The sequence below is a fragment of the Saimiri boliviensis genome, chromosome 3, assembly GCF_048565385.1.
Source record: "Saimiri boliviensis isolate mSaiBol1 chromosome 3, mSaiBol1.pri, whole genome shotgun sequence".
In the NCBI taxonomy this organism is placed as follows: domain Eukaryota; kingdom Metazoa; phylum Chordata; class Mammalia; order Primates; family Cebidae; genus Saimiri; species Saimiri boliviensis.
Window position 1 is genome coordinate 107,575,058 of NC_133451.1, and position 17,615 is coordinate 107,592,672.

General features: G+C 33.8%; 1 protein-coding gene across 2 annotated transcripts in view; it reads right to left on the bottom strand.

The window, feature by feature from the left end:
* GPM6A (glycoprotein M6A) overlaps positions 1-17,615 on the bottom strand; it is a 367,742-nt gene that overhangs the window by 178,177 nt on the left and 171,950 nt on the right. The window contains exon 1 of one of the 2 annotated variants that reach the window (XM_003933867.4): positions 2,543-3,338. The exons of the other annotated variant lie outside the window; for it this stretch is intronic. Coding sequence (XP_003933916.1) covers positions 2,543-2,579 — 37 coding nt within the window. The 5' untranslated portion in view covers positions 2,580-3,338. Of the gene's footprint in view, positions 1-2,542; positions 3,339-17,615 lie in introns of those variants that run through there. 2 annotated transcript variants of the gene reach the window in all.

Here is a 17,615-nt window from a genome sequence, read left to right on the forward strand (position 1 = left end):
TAAATTATCCTCTCTCTGTCTGACTGAACACGTATACTTAAATTAGGGTAAAAGTTAGGACTATTCTCAATTGCCTTTTAAAGCTTAAGAGGGAAAGAGGGCTCTAACTATGAAGAAAAATATACTTCTTATGGATGATCTTTGTAAGTGCTTAAACTTCAAGTATATATATTTTCAAATATATGAAATTACAATTAGTTAATGAAACCACTCCATTTTACATTCTACTTGAATTTACAAGGTAATATGAGTAAACATCGACATGAATTTTAAGTCTTTTTGACATGTAACAGAAAAGACTAGGTCTAAATTTTAAGAAAGGACTGAAAAGCATCTTGCCAATGGAGGAGAACTCTGTGATAACTGAATTATTATTTAAGAAAATCCTATGCAGTCTAAGAAAAACAGGATAAGAACTAACACAAAATGCTGCTTTTCTTTAGATAGATCATTAAGTCTCCCCCCCAAACTCTTGAAAAATCTCTAACGATTTTATCTGCTTGTCAAATTGCTCCTCCAGAAATTTCACAGTTACTACCCACGCACAAATCGACAGAGCATTTCTATTCAAATGTAACTTTCTAACAACAAACTTATATAGAAAAGGTGTCATAGGCAAAGTTGAGAGGAACAGAAGATTGAGAGTGAAGAAAATTAAATCTTTTTCTCAAGAAAAAAACGTAAATCATAAATATTATATTCATATACATTTACAAACTGATAGACCACTAAACATTTTTTCGGATTTAAGATTGCTTTCCACCACTGTTGCTGATGCATATTTTAATGATGAAAAACCCACTGTGATAGAATTTTTTCCCTCACAGCATTGCCGCCTCCACCCCCATAAAAGAAAGCTTTTCAGTGTTACCTGAGAAAAAAAAAAAAAATCACAACTAATTACATCATTTTTCTTGGTTCCTGCAGCTAACAAGGCTTGCTCAGACACATTCAACCTGTTACCACAATCCATGATTTAACTCAAGGTTTTATTTAGTGTAATGAATATCATTCCTCTATTGAAAATGCTGTTTATCTTTCCTTAAGCAAATTGACTGGCCAATAAGTATTATCATTAGGTGTTAAAAAATATGTTGTCATAAGATATTTTATTCTAAATTAAAATGGCCCATTGAGATACCTCGTAAGAACAGAAATTACCATTAAAATTTCCCATTTAAAATCACTGATGAACACTTAGGCTATTTGTGCATATAATAAAAGGAGCTGAGGGTTTTTTTTTTTTAATTTAAAGAAAATAGATCACATACTATCAATGTAGATTTTTGTGTTTCTATTACAGATTATCATTAATAATGACACTAAGGACTAAAATTGGAAAATCAACTTATCCATTATCTCTTGCTTATATAAAACTTTCATATATTTAATAACAATGGTCTTTAATTACATGTGTGTGTGTGTACACCATATATGCCTCAAAATATATGTATGTACATTAAGAGAAGAAATCCAGCGTAACTAAATGAATAAAAATATGGTAACTATACTGTGCTTCAAACCTAAATATTTTATCAGATAAAATATAATTTTTTAAAATAAGTGTATTTATATACATTTGAAATTAACTTCGATAGCTGACTCTTTTTCAGCACTACTCTTGAATATTACATTTATGTAGTATTACCTGTGTTACTGTTTCAGTCCTAAGAAAATGAGAGCATTTTCTCTCACATTACATAAGCCTAAGACCAGACAAGAGAAACGCTGTCTATCCTGGGGTGAAAGCTAGCTCCCTGTGAAGCTACCATTTGACACGTTAAAAAAATTCTTGAGTTGATTGAATCATTCCAAATTATCAATATTTATCCATTTCAACCTACAAAAATGGCAATTTCACTTTAACTTATACAACCAGATATACCTGGACAAGCTTTAAAAACGCATCAAAAATTTCCTTTAACGTATATTATTCAGAAGTTGAATTACAGTTAACTATATATAAAGGAAAATCTTAACGTTTCTATACACCCTGAAAAATTTTCTCCATCGACTTAAACTTAAACTGCAACCTCATTAAAAAAAGAAAAAAAAAAAAAAAAAAGATTGCTTTAAAAATGTGCACCAAGCAAAAGATAATTTACGGTCTTGGTCTTTGTTCTATCAGATGTCCATGCAAAGGTATTGATAACGGTTACATCACCAAATTTTTAACTATCTCCAAATATTGTGTTTGTGGCTCACACCAGGGATCCCTTGACCTGGCTCGGCAAGTGTGAAATCACGAAATAAATGAAGGTTAACAAAGACTGGTCTAAGGAACAGTTCAGTACAATACCGCAATGCTCTTCTCACTAATACTTGACTCTGCATTTCGGGACTTATATCTGAAAGATTTGCAAATAATGACAACATTCATGCCAGACATTACTGCAAGTGAGGAACAGACTAAAGGAGAGGAAGGAACAAAATGCCTTCCAAGAGAGAAACATTCATTAGCCTTACTGGCAAGTGTCTAAAGCAAACAAGGAAACTGCAAAATAATTACTTAGCTACAAATAAACGCTTTTTAGCACAGTACCTTTTTGTGTCTGTCCCTCTTCCATATTCTCTTCCATGGCTACCTTTCTTCAGTAGAATCTGGTACACGGAATTAATCAAAAGCTCAATTAGATGTTGGAAAAACTGGTGTTTTTTTTTTTTTTTTTTTTTTTTTTTTTTCCCTGGGAAGCTCCAACAGCAGTGGCTTGGGCAAGTCCTCAGAGCTTAGCTCAGGCTCCCTCGTTCTTCTTGTTTGCTTGGAGACGGGCTGTCAAGTGTAATTTCATTCAAATTACTCTTCCGTGAAGATTATCAATTTTTCTTCTCAAAGCTGCCCATTGTGTACCACTGTAAGCAGGTATTCAAACAAATAGCCTGAGAATTTTGGGGGGAAATTTGGTCTGAATCCCGGGAGCAGAGACACTATGATTCACAAGTCTTGCTTTGCATTTAAAATGGGGAAAAGAAATTGAGGTTTGTATTGAAATCTGGGCTTTAAATTGGAAACAGGCTGAGCTGTGAACAGATGGAGGGGTGTCCTCCTAACATGAAGCCGACCACCAACCCATAATTCCCCCCTTCGCTTCCAGAGTGGGAAAGCCCAGATTCCCGTCGGTTCTTTATGCTGCAGCAGTGGCTTTCACCCAGTCAGATACGTTGCAAAAAAAAAAATGTGTTTTCCTCTTCTCTCCTCACTAAGTGTTTAGTTAATTTGATTTAAGGTGCCAAGAAAGGATGTAATTATACCATCTCAGGGTTTATCTGCAAAAGTTTATTACTAAGACAGGACCCATAAGCTCACACCTTTGAGATTTAAAAAGAAATAGAAATGTGGCTGTCAAAGGAGAGTATAAAGCTCTAAGCCTGAGAGATACATGTTTTCAGTAATTATTGTACTTGGTGCCATATGACTCTTAGGTAAAAGGGAGAAAATCACTGGAAGAAAAATCCCTATTGATGTCTTTGTTATTTATTGTTATGATTTTAGCCCACTAAAGCTGCCAGTGAGAATCTCTTGAAAGGGAATTTCTTTAAAGGTCAGTCTTGGAGAATGAAGAGTGATATAAGGAAGGAACAAACTTTAGATAAGAAACAAGAGGATAACAATTTATAATGTGAATCTGCAAGCTGATTTGGAATGCAAATCACAATGCTGCAGTCTAGCAATAAATTAGCATTTGTACTTCAGCCTGCTGAGTGACAGGACACCATCCAAGAGTCTCAATACTTCACAAAAGGTATAGCAAGAAAATAAACAGTATCTCTTTCAAGGAGCACAAACCTTTCATAGAGTAGAAAAAAAGGAGCCTTGCCTCTGTCTCCATCTCCAAATGAGCCAGTGCGCGCACACACACACACACACACACACACACATACACACGCAAACACACACAGATGCACACACAGAGGCACGCAGAGAGACACACACACATGAGGACACACACAGACATGGATGTAACTCTTTGCCTTTAATGAAAAATAACTCACATCCTCATTATCCATCACATGCCTTTCTTGCATTATAGCTTGCATTTCACATGCATTCTTTAAAGCAGGTCATAGCATGTCACACATCACCCTCTACAAATTACAAAAGCAACTATTTAGAGGAAACACAATTGTACTGCATTCCGGTTTGTTTCTTATAAAGGAATGTTTAGTCCTCTTACTTTGATAATAATTTGTTCTTTATTTTCTCTTTTCAAGTGAATTTTGTCCAAAGATAACTGGAATTCAAATAATTCAAAACCTATCTCTTCTGAATATATATCCATTTGTATTCACGGGTTTTTGAGAGAGCTGCCTGCTCAGTGCACAGATTGAGAGAGAGAAACCATAAGGGAAATCAAAAACCAAATTGTAGCAGTCTCTCTGCTTCAACTCATCCCTAGGCTGACATAACCTGGCATATAATCAACACAGAGTGGAGCGTCACTCCTCATTTATATTCTTTATTCATTTTATACCATGGAAATCATTAGTGAAACTGATTGTTAATAGTAGTGCCGGTAGCTATAAGAATATCACCTTAAATTTTTAGAACACTTTACAATCTATAAAACATGATTACTATGTTAACCCGTTGTGAGTCAAATGGGAAAACCGTAATTTTCCCCACTTTATGCTGAAAAATACTGACATTCAGGGACATTTAGAGACTGGGCTAATAAATGACCAAATAAGTCTTAGAACCCATGTCTGCTGATTTCTTGCCTACTGTGCTGATCTTAGAAGCTAATTTTCCTTGCTACTCTGTTCCTTTATGAATGTCTTTAGCATCTTCAGAAATCAGCCTCAGTTCAGAGCTTTCTTTTTCACCAACATATAAAGCAAAAGCAAGGGAAATGAGAGGGAACGGAAAATTTTTAAATATTCATGTTTTCTTTTTCTTCTGGAAATTTTGCAGCAGAGCATGCTCATGTAATCACTTTTTGTCTAAAACAGCCTTTTTCATGTGACAGTTGTTACCAACATAAGCCAATATAGATTTATACCCATTTTTAAAATAGAAAAAAGTCCTCAGAGCCAGTCTAAATGGACTCTCATCAAATGAATGAAGAGAGATACATGCACATAGATAGCCCCCTTACAGCAATCTCCTGTCAGTAGGCTTTGGCTATTTGTTATTGGGGTAAAACATACAATAAAAATTTGCCATTTTGATCATCTTAAAATCTGTAGCTCAGTTGCATTAGGCATATTCACATTGTTCTGTGACGATGGCCACCACTATGTCCAAGACTTTTTCATCTCCACAAACTGGAACTCTGCCCATTAAACACTCACTCCACTTTTCCCCTTCCTCCTGTTTGATGGTAATTGAGTGGCTGATGCTTTTTTTTTCTTTTCCTTTTTCTTTCTTTTCTTTTCTTTTTTTTTTTTTTTAAGACAACGCCTCACTCTGTCACCCAGACTGGAGTGCAGCAGCGTGATCTTGGCTCACTGCAACCTCTACCACCTGGGTTCCAGCAATTCTCCTGCCTCAGCCTCCCAAGTAGCTGGGATGACAGGTACACACCACCATGCCCAGCTAGTTTTTGTTATTTTAGTAGAGACTGGATTTCACCATTTTGGCCAGGCTAATCTCGAACTCCTGACCTCAGGTGATCCACTCACCTCAGCCTCCCAAAGTGCTAGGATTAGAGGTGTGAGCCACAGCGCCCAGCCAAGTTGTTGTTGCTAATGGTGGTTTTATTGTTTTTTTAAACTTGGATCTCCTTTGAAGTAAAAATATTTTGAAGTTTCAGATATCTTAAACCAGTTAGAAAAGAAAAATGTTTGACATTTTAGTAGATTTGTTTTACGAATTATAAAATATACTATGTGAACTTTAATAACTAGCAATGATGTGTCCTCATGGGGACTGAAATATCTCATCTATTATTCTTTCCATTGTCTCATATTGTATTTGCCCCACTCTACTCTTAATCATTTATTTAAACTATATGGGTTGGATGCAGTGATTCATGCCTGTAATCCAAACACATTCTGAGGCCAGGAGTTTGAGAGCAGCCTAGGCAACATAGAGAGAACTCATCACCACAATTTTTTTAAAAAACATATTATCCAGCCACGGTGGTGCATACCTATAGTCCCAGCTACTGAGGAGGCTGAGGAAGGAGAATCACTGGAGCCTGGGAGGTTGAGGCTGCAGTGAGCTATGATCACATCACTGCACTGCAACCTGGGCAACAGAGCCAGATCCTGCCTCTAGAATGATAAATTAAAGTAAATATAAGTTAACGATGTAGTTAAAAATATGATTATATTTTTATCAAGTCAGAGTTCCTTTTCAAATATTGCCTAAGAAATGTTTGTAATGCATATTCCTTTTTTTCTATGTAAGCTCACTCAATCCCAAACCATCATAAATCTCTTTCATTTTGTTTAATTCATCTTAATTTGAAGCTGACTTTAACACTTCATCTTATCTTTATGGATAAACACATTACTGTAGACGCTGAGAAAATACTGACATATTCCTCTCATGTAATTCAATTATCTTTGCGATACAATGTGCTTAATATAGACAAGCAAACAGAATTAATATATTAAACAAGTTCTGGTTCCAAATATAGCATTAACTATTATAAGTGAAGGGAGAAATTGCTCATTGCCCCTAGGTAAGAGAACAAAGAGATATGTGGAAAATTTGATCATGAAGACCAAGCCTAGTGCATGGGACTAACAGGCATGAACGTGATGAAATACCTTAGTTGGGATCTTCATATATATTGACAGAGAAAAAGGACCCCTTTGATTGCTACTTTAAGCTCTAGGTCAGATACTGACTTCCATAATGTTTTCTTAAAGAAAGTCAAAACCACACAAACACTGTAATGTAATCAGTATATTATAAAATTACCATAACATTCTTTAGAGTTATATAGTCATAGAAAGCAGTCAATTCACAGAATGATCATGGTATTCATAGTCATTACCCCATTTCCATTTAATCTGAACTGTAAAAATGTTTATTAAGCATTCTTATAGGAAATTGATGCAGGCAACAGGGATACTGATGAGACAATGCCTGTCCTAATCAGGCTTATAGCCTAGTAGCATAAAAAAGACCAAATAATATCACAATGTTGAATGACAGGTGCTGCCAAATAAAAATAAAAATGCATTGCATGCCACATAAACCTACATCAAGGACATCTAACCTATATTAAGTTTTGATAGTTGGAAAAGTTTTCCTGGTTTCCTAGAAGGTACAGTTTGATCTGACTTAATCAAAGGAGGTGACCTTTCACCCAAAGGAGATGAAATTAGACAGGAAAAAGGGAAAAGGCAGATTGTTGGGGAGAAATAAAATATTTTTTCGAACAGTTGAAAGCGAACGCATGAAGACCCATGGGGAGAGAGCCATTCTCTTCTGAGAACACCTAATAGACTAACATCTGGCTACATGGCAGAAACTCTCTTTTAGTACTTATTAGACATTATATCCCCAGGGTATTCAGTAGTCCTGTACTGGAATAGCCAGTTCTGAGTCTTGGTCCTTAGTTTTCTTAGGGTACTGAAGGAGAAGACACTCCTGAGGGCTCGCTTGTACTCCACAGGATTGGAGCCTAAAAGGTAGACAATGGGAAACCCACTAGTATTTACTCCCAAGAAATTACCTTTCAGGTATCTTAGGCTCTTTCATACCAAGACCTTTCTTCTCCAATCTGTTAATATTGTATTTTCACATAATCATGAGACCTCTTGTCATGAGTAGGTCATAGCTGATAAATGGTTTTCCAGTGTTCTTAGGATAAAGTTTGACCTCATTAGACTGGCTGGAAAGATCAGCCATGACCTAGCAGGAACTCACCTCTTTGGCGTAACCTCCCCCTGCTGTTCTTCCTTCATTCCTCTCTTTCTGCTCTCTCAAAATTGTCCATTTGTGAATGTTGTTCCTTCTTCCTAAAACGCTTTCCCTTCACCCTCCGGTAGCTAGTCTACTCACTTGTCAGATCTCAGCTGGAAAGTGTTATCCTCAGGCAGAATTTTTCTGAAGGAATAGACCTCTTCTAGCATTCATATCCCATTCCACTACAGAGCGATTCCTCAATGTCTAATATATACATGTATATATATATTAGTGTAATAGATATTAGTGTTGCATATATTAGTGTAACATATTAGTGTTATATACATTTTATTGTAATATGTTAGTGTTATATATTAGTGTAATATTTGTATTGGTGTAATATATATTAGTGTTATATATATCACTGATATATATAACTGTTTTATATAAATATTAGTGCAATATACATATTAGTGTTATATATATTAGTGTAACATATATTAGTGTTATATATATTTTAGTGAAATATATTAGTGCTATATATATTAGTGTAATAGTAGTATAACAATTATTATTGTAATATATGTTAGTGTTATATATATTAGTGTAATATATGTTAGTGTTATATATTAGTGTAAAATATGTATATAAGTGTTATATATATTATTGTTACATATATTAGTACTTAATACATTAGTATAATATATGTATATTAGTGCTTTAAAGTGTTTTATTTATAGTGTTATATATATTAGTGTAATAATATATTAGTGTTATGTATAACACTATGTATAAAACTAGCATGTTTTATACATAGTGTTATATATACTAGTGTAATACATATTAGTGTTATATATAATAGTGTAATATATGTTTTATAAGTATTTATAAGTATTATATATTAGTGTAATGTACGTTAGTAAGTACTCTGAATGCCTGTAACCAAAAAGGTGATCCAAATTTTAAAACTTTTAAATAGTTTTGTTTTCTCCAAAATGCCAGAAAGCAAGAGTAATACTCCATGTATTAATGTAATATATATTAATCACATATATTAGCATAATATATATTAGTCTTATATATAAGGGTAACATGTTAGTGTAATATATATTACAGTAATATATTAGTGTTACATATAAGTGTGATATATATGAGTGTTATATATATTAGTGTTATATATATTAGTATTTTATATAAACAGTGCAATATATATTAGTGTTACACATATTAGTGTTATATGTATTATATGTTATATGTATTAATGTTATATGTATAATATAACTTTACACAATGTATATAGTGTTATATTAGTGTAAAATATATTAGTGTTATATATATTCACGTAATATATGTATATTAGTTTATATATAGTAGTGTAATATATGTATATTATTGTTATATATATAATTTCTTATATATTACTGTAATATATATTAGTGTCATATGCATTAGAGTTATATATATTAGCGTTATATATAATAGTGTAATATATTAGTATCATATATTAGTGTAATATATATGTCTTATATATAAGTGTAATATATTAGTGTTATATATATTAGTGTTTATATATATATATATATATATATAAAACAAAGTGTAAATATATATGTGCATACATATATATATATAAAGCCTCCCCGCTGGCCTGCAGCCTATGAACTCCATGAGATAACAGCCTCCATCTTTTCCCCTTCCACAAGACAAGCATATAGCAAGATTTCGGTAAATACTTGTTGAATGCATGAACAAATGAATAAAAGAATAATGATGTATGAATAAATAAATGAACAAACTCAGTGGCTTACGCACACCTTACCTTATGTTTATCTGCTTCCACAAAATATTTTAAAGGGTGAACATAATTTACAATAACTTGAGGAGCTACATATCATGTTCATATGTAACAAATGTCATTCCCCAGCAGAATGATAATGAGATATTTCTAAGAGCAACCAGCAAAACAAAAAGGGAACTGGGAAATATTCATTGTGTTCCGTGTTTCCTTTACTAAGGGAAAGCTGTATTGTCATAAATGCTGATAACAGTAAGGAGAAACAGAAAAATTCAAGGCTGACACTCTTTGGGCCAAACTTACCCTTTTATAGAAGAATCAGTTCTAAGTACTCTAAATGCCTGTAACCATAAACGTGATCCAAATTTTAAAACTTTCAAATAGTTTTGTTTTCTCCAAAATGCCAGAAAGCAAGAGTAATCCAAATGTCGTTTTGGTAATTATGTTTTCCATAAAACATAGCAGAAAGCATGAGGGGTAAAACCATGGCTTCCAAGATGCAATGCGTAGGCAGCACTGGCCTCTGTTTTACTACTCAAAATCCAAACACTAGTACTAATTAGAAAGAGATCCTAAAAACTGGCCCAAGCTGATTCTCTGTGGTCACAAAAATGCTGCTTTAAATGGAGCTCACCAAAGACTAAACTTTATAACTTACTCACTCTCTCAACGTGCATTTATTCAATGACTACGAGGTATCTGAACCTGAGCTAAGTGAACAGGACAGATGTAGTTTCCTGCTCTAACAGAGCTAATAGCAAAGAGAGAAGAGAGAGACAAACAGTTGGAACAAAGTATGATAGGTGCCATTATATTAATATTAATGACAATTATACTCAGCACTTCCCATGTGTGAGGCATTGTTCTAAGGTTCTAAAAAAGTGTATATTCCATTTAGCACTCACCACAACAGCCTTGTCAGGCAATTACTGTTGTCCCCATTTTGACAGAGAAGGAAACAGGAATAGAAATATTAAATTCTTTGAAGCAAGTAACAGAATGGTGAAGACGGGATTCAAACATAGGCATTCTGACTCCAAAACCCATTCTTTGAATCATCTGGCTATCGGTCTGCTCTTACATAAGTAGAAAACCCAAAGGTGTAGGAAGAGGCCCTGATTGTAAAGGCTTACTGTAACATAAATATTTGTATTCACCAAACAAAAAACATTTAACTGCTTCCCATATGCCCAACGTGATGCTTTTTTTGTGTGTGTGAGAGACACACAAAAAAAGTTGAAGAAATGAATCTCATACTCAAAGAACTTAACGATTGAAGTTAAAAATATTAATACTTTAAACAGCAATAAATCAACAAAAGTGTGATTTCAGAGTAAAACCACCATAGAGAATTGAAGTAGAGAAAATTCTCTAAGATTTCTAATGTGCTTGATAGCTTTGGTCACCAAATGCAATTATCATCCATGCAGTTTAGCAGAAATATAGAGACCTTCACTTCATGGACATATCTCGGATCTTCAAACTACTAAGTGCCACAATTTAGCAAATAGGACTTTATGAACAGTTCTTATTCCATTTTATTTTCTTTTTTAAAATTAACTTTTCAGACATAAATAATAATCATCTGTACTACCACCTAACATAGAAAATAAAATATATACCTGATTATACATCTCTAACCTCATCATTTTTCTTACATCTTCTTCAGCCCTACCCCCTGTTAACAACCAGTCAGGACTGGAGTGTTTTTATTCATGTATGTCTGTTGTCCTTATAATTTAATATATACATATGTATAGTTTTGTTAGTATTGTTAGTATAGTTAGTACTGTTTCATAGGCCTTTTTTTTTTTTTTTTTTTTTTGTGATGGAGTCTGACTCTGTTGCCCAGGCTGGAGTGCAGTGGTGCAATTTCTGCTCACTGCAACCTCTGCTTCCCAGATTCAAGTGATTATCCTGCCTTAGCCTCCCAAGTAGCTTGGATTACAGGCATGCACCACCACCACCACCACGGCAGCTACTTTTATATTTTCAGTAGAGTCGAGGTTTCACCTTGTTGGCCAGGCTGGTCTCAAACTCCTGACCTCTAGTGATCCACCTGCCTCAGCCTCCCAAAGTGCTGGGATTACAGGCATGAGCCACCATGTCCAGCCTGTTTTGTAAGTTTTGATTGAATATCAAGGGTATCTTCTTATATGTCTCTTTTCACAACTTCCTCCTCAATCTTTTAATGATACATGCAGATCTGTTGATAAACATTTACTATTGTTTTTAATTTCTAAACAACTGCAAAAACTTACATATATATATTCAGTGCATACATGTAAAAGTTTCTTGGGAAATCTAAGGTATGTGTATGTGTGGAATCGTTGGGTGGAAGAGCATGTGTGTATTCAATAACATGTGTCAAAAAGCCCTTCAAAGTGCTTATGCCAATTTCAATTTCCCTAAGAACTATCTGAGAATCCTACTGTTCTACATCTTCAATGCTTAATAATTTTTAAATATTACCAAAGATAAATATTTTATTCACATGAGTATTAATTATGTATCTTGGTTAATATGATTTCCTTAAGTATCTCATAAAGTTGAGAACATTTTCATGCTATTAGCCAATGGCTTTCCTCTTTTGTCAGATACATATACATACCCTTTACTCATTTTCCCATTGTATTGTTTGCTTTTTGGTATTATTCTATAGATGTTATTTGTAAGTTCTGAATACAAAATCTACAGTAATAAAATGTCTAACATATATATTTTTACAGTGTATTAGTTAATCCTGACTATGGTCATCTATTTACATTTTAGAATCACCTTTCAAATATAATGAGGGGGAGGTGAACTTATATTTATTGAACTTAAATTAACTTCAAAGTTTAATGAGAGATAATTAACAATTTTACAAAATTGAATCAGTTTCCATGAACATGAGATCTCTTTCCATATGTTGAGAACTTTTTTCATATATTTTAAGAAAGTTTTAAAATGTTCTAAGAGCTTTGTATATTTTTTGTTTTTATTCCTATTTGATTTCTTTTATAGATATTTTATATTAAATATCTCAATCCTTCTTTGACTGAAGTAAAGAAATACATTATCAATTTTAAAAATTAATCCTATAGGAAGCAAATCTGCTAAACTCTCCTATAGTTCTAATAATGCATAGGTCTTGAAATATCTATGCAGAAAATCACATACTTGAATTAAAACAAATATGATTCTATCTTTCCAATCAGTATATTTTAACTTATTTCCTCTAACGTATTGTGCATTCTAGGGTGACCAATGCTGTACTGAATTGAGCAGTGATCTTAAAGGAAATGATTCTATGGTTTCACTATTATATGTTACTTGTAGTAGGTTTGGGTAGATATTTTTTATCTGTCTAAATAAGTCGTCTTCTAGTCCATATATCTGAGATTCAGTTATTATTGAATCAGAAAAAAAGTTTTATTCTCCATCAAATACAATTATATATATTGCATCCATTAATATGTTACAGTAAGAATTGCATTTGTAGGTTTTCTGATGTTTAACTCTGTTTGCATTCCCACTATAAACTCAGATTCGTCATAATATGTAACTGCTGCTTTAATTTCAACTTAATATTTTGAAAACTTCTTTTAATTGGAAATCATATCCTTTTCTATTTTTTGTCTAAACATAAATAATGCTTTTTTAAAAAAGCTGTTCACTGTAGGAGAATCATTTATGAAAAATTTTGGTACATCCAAAAATGGGAATATTATACAGCAGTTAATGACTATATAAGTCACATGTATTAACAATGAAAAGCTGTTCATAGTAAAGTGATAGAAGCATATAATAAAACAGTATAAATAGTATCTTTTTGTAGTTTAAAATGTTCATAAACATATGCATTGAAACAAGCATATACAGATGTATGGAAAAAGGTTAACTGCTTATTTCTAGAAAGTGCTATTTGAGATAATTTATTTAATTCTTTACATGCTTTTGGGGTTTGCTTAGCGTTTTAAAACAATTTTTTACTTTAAGTCCTGGGAAACGTGTGCAAACTGCAAGTTTATTACATAGGCACACATGTGCCATGGTGGCTTGCTGCACCTGTCAACCCGTCATCTAGGTTTTAAACCCCACATGCATTAGATATTTGTCCTAATGCTCTCCCTCCCCTTCTTCCCACCCCCTGACAGGCCCCAGTATGTGACGTTTCCTCCTTGTGTCCATGTGTTCTCATTTCTCTAAACGCTTTTTGATGCTTTTTATATAGTTACAATATTATTGTTGGCCAGGCTGGTCTCAAACTCCTAACCTCTAGTGATCCACCTGCCTCAACCTCCCAAAGTGCTGGGATTAAAGGCATGAGCCACCATGTCCAGCCTATTTTGTAGGTTTTGATTGAATATCAAGGGTATCTTCTTATATGTCTCTTTTCACAACTTCCTCCTGAATCTTTTAATGATATGTGCAGATCTGTTGATAAACATTTACTATTGTTTTTAATTTCTATGCATAATAATTTTACAAGACTGACAATAATAAGTTGATTACCACTAATTGTGCAGCTAAAACATTATAGACACTGGGGTAGCAATTTTTATAATTTTTTTTTTCTAATATTCACATCTCTGCAAGACAGCTTTCTTTCATGTGAGAAAATGGAGGCTTTCAAAGGTTAAGTAACTTTCTCAAGGCTACACAGCTGGTGAATGAGGAATGGAGATTTGAATTTTGGTTTCCCTAATACTAAACTTATATCACTCAAAAGAAACGTCATTCAGTACTTGATTATCACAGTTGTTAGACACCATATGTTAGTATTCCTTCAGTTTTGAGTAAAGGCTTACTGTTATATTGATGACACTGAACACAAGTTATAACTTATCTGAAAACGGGATGATTCATTTTTATTCTTTTGCTTTATTCCCTTGAACCAATATTTAACAATTAAGAAATCTCAGTTAAGCCTAGCCTTACATATCCTATTGGATATTGTAAATGACAAGCTTGCAAAAATAAACAGAAAAGCACAAGAGAGAGAGAGAAGAAGACAGACAAGGGGGGAGGGGTGTAAATACAACTTTATGCAAAACTAGTGGCTTGTCATAAGTCCTGAATTTTGAAATCATGATTTTAAATTGTTGCTTTGAGTCTCACTGCAGATGCAGATGGTAGGAGATATCCTCTGAAAAAGCTGATTACACTATATGGTGCATAGAGAACTGATGAGGAAAAACAAGATTCAAGTTTTCTCAGCTTTATCATAAGCGTTTTGGTATTTTTGCTTATACATTAGATTGCAAGTCCTCTGTGGATGAAAAAAATACATTAAAGTGTACTTTTACATTTCCAGAGATCACGTTAGGTAACCTAAAAATTCTTATCTCAAAAAAGAAAACTCAGACTGACAACTTTTCTCATCCTTTGAAATGCCTTTCCCAACACATCTGAACTGATGACTAAAAAGGCTTGGAGCCCTGGGCTTCTCCCAATGGGCAATCAAGGTGAAAGGCCCTTCTTTTCTTGCTTCTGAGAGAAAGGTATGATTTTACGCATTGTTCTTTTTTTGTGAGTCAGATATCTGAAATCTTTAGGGAGTTTGTCAGTTTTGAGCAAGAGGCCTTAGACTGTGATCTACTTTCTACTAAAGAGAAAACAAATAGGCCCACATTCTGGATGCTTCAGAAACACCCAGAAAACATTATATATATATAAAACACTTTAAGTTTTGGGGTACATGTGCAGAACGTACAGGTTTGTTACATAGATATACATGTGCCATGGTGATTTGCTGCATCCATCACCCCGTCATCTAAATTAGGTATTTCTATTTCTCCTCATTCGTAAATGAGGAGAAGAATACTTATTCATCAGGGATTTAGTGAGGATCAAATGCATTCAGCACAAATCTTGGCACAGAAATGGCTGGCACTCAGTAAACATTAGTCTGCTTCTTTTTCTAGCCTCAAACATGGTGTCAATTCAAATAATTTATTCTCCCAGAAACTAGGAAAAGATAAGAGAAAGGCCCCAGGTCATGAAATATTCACTTTTAAATCAACTGTATATTGTCCTGAGTCATGAAATAATATACCTTTTTGAAAATAATGTTATCCTGAGTATTTATAATGATTTTTTTCCCCTAAAACATTGTGTTCCCCTAAATGTTCGGTTCCCCTAAAACATTTGTGTCGATTTCTCAGATGTGAGTGTATGTGATTTGATAGACTAGTGGACTGATCTGGTTTGGCAATTCCTGGGTCAAATTTGTTTTTGTTTTTCTTGTGTGTGCCTGTGTGTGTGTGTGTGTGTGTGAGTGTGTGTGTGTGTTTTGTTTGTTTGTTTGTTTTTGTTTGTTTGTTTGTTTTAAGATGGAGTTTTGCAACTGTTGCCCAGGCTGGAGTGCAGTGGCAGGATCTTGGCTCACTGCAACCTCTGCCTCCCGGGTTCAGGCGATTCTCCTGTGTTAGCCACCCAAGGATCTGGGATTACAGGCATGTGCCACCACACCCCATTCATTTTGTATTTTTAGTAGAGATGGGTTTTCACCATTGTGGTCAGGCTGGTCTTGAACTCCTGACCTCAGGTGATCTGCACACCTTGGCCTCCCAAAGTGCTGATATTACAGGTGTGAGCCACCACACCCCCTGGATCAAATCTTGGCTTTCTCATGCCACAGGTCTGCCAAAACAAACGTTATCACTAAGTAGAATTGTCTTGTAACAGTTATTAATCAGGTTGGAAGGCAAGATACTTACAGCCTGCTAAGAAAGAGCATGGAAATATTTAAAAGCACGTGACCTTTTCATATTGTTAATTGTGTCCAAATTTTGGTAGGGGGCATATTTTAAATGTATTATGTATTTGAACTTTGGATGGTCCCATGGCCTTATTTTTAAATTGTATTTTAATTGTTCCTGAAATACAACAAAACTAAGCAGATGACCATCTTACTATGTTGATTCAAGACAATTGTTATTCTTTACAGAGTGGTTTTGCTGTTTAAAAACAAAATCAAATATTTACATTTCTAAAAATTTTCATATTACAAAGACTCTTTAATCCCCTAATGTGAAGAGTGTTTAATTAGAATTAATAAAATTAGCTTAATTGCTTAAAAAAATTGTAATTTTGTGGCCCTAATAGATATCTAAAGCCCAATCTGTGGACAAGCCTTTGAAATACACTAAGCAAAATAATAATAACAAAGACACTAATTACAAAGGGACCCATAAAACCCATGGAGCTTATGAATTACCAAAATGATTTAGGAATTTTAAGGGAGTACTTTGAATTTGCAAAGTAAATTTTAACTACAATAAACTTTATCTTTTAATGATACAAAATATAATTGTATAAATAGAAAGACTATAAAATAGTATTTGGAAATTAATATTGGCATTAAAAGCATTTCAAATTTTAAAATTATAATAATGTTAACTTTTTTTTTTTTTTTTTTTTTTTGAGACAGGGTTTCCCTTCAGTTGCCCATGCTGGAGTGTAATAGTACCATCTTGACTCACTGCAACCTCCACCTCCCCAGCTAAATCAATCTCTCCACCTCAGCTACCCGAGTAGCTGGGACTATAGGGATGTGCAGTATGCAGCATGTCTGGCTAATTTTTTGCATTATTTGTAGAGATGGGTTTTGCCACGTTGCCCAGGCTGGTCTCGAAACCCTGAGCTAAAGCAATCCATCTGCCTTGGCCTTCCAAAGTGCTGGGAGCCACCACGGGTGAGCCACCAGGCCTGGCCAAGAATGTTAAACTTTTTATACATCTAAAATAAACAGAAAATGGACTTGATATAGTTCAGTTATAAACATAATCATATCGAGACAGGAAGAAAGTTTCAATTTGAAAGATTATTTCATAATATCCTTTTAGATTAAATTATATGATAAAAATATAGGATTCTCTATTTTAATACCAAAAATAATTTGTTAAAGGCACTGTGTTGGGAAAACTGTAACCTACAAAGTTAAATAAAATATTAAAGTCAGTTAAACTATAAAGTCAGTGGTATAGTTGGATGCCAAGTGAAAACATGTGTTAACCACTATTTTGCTAGGAG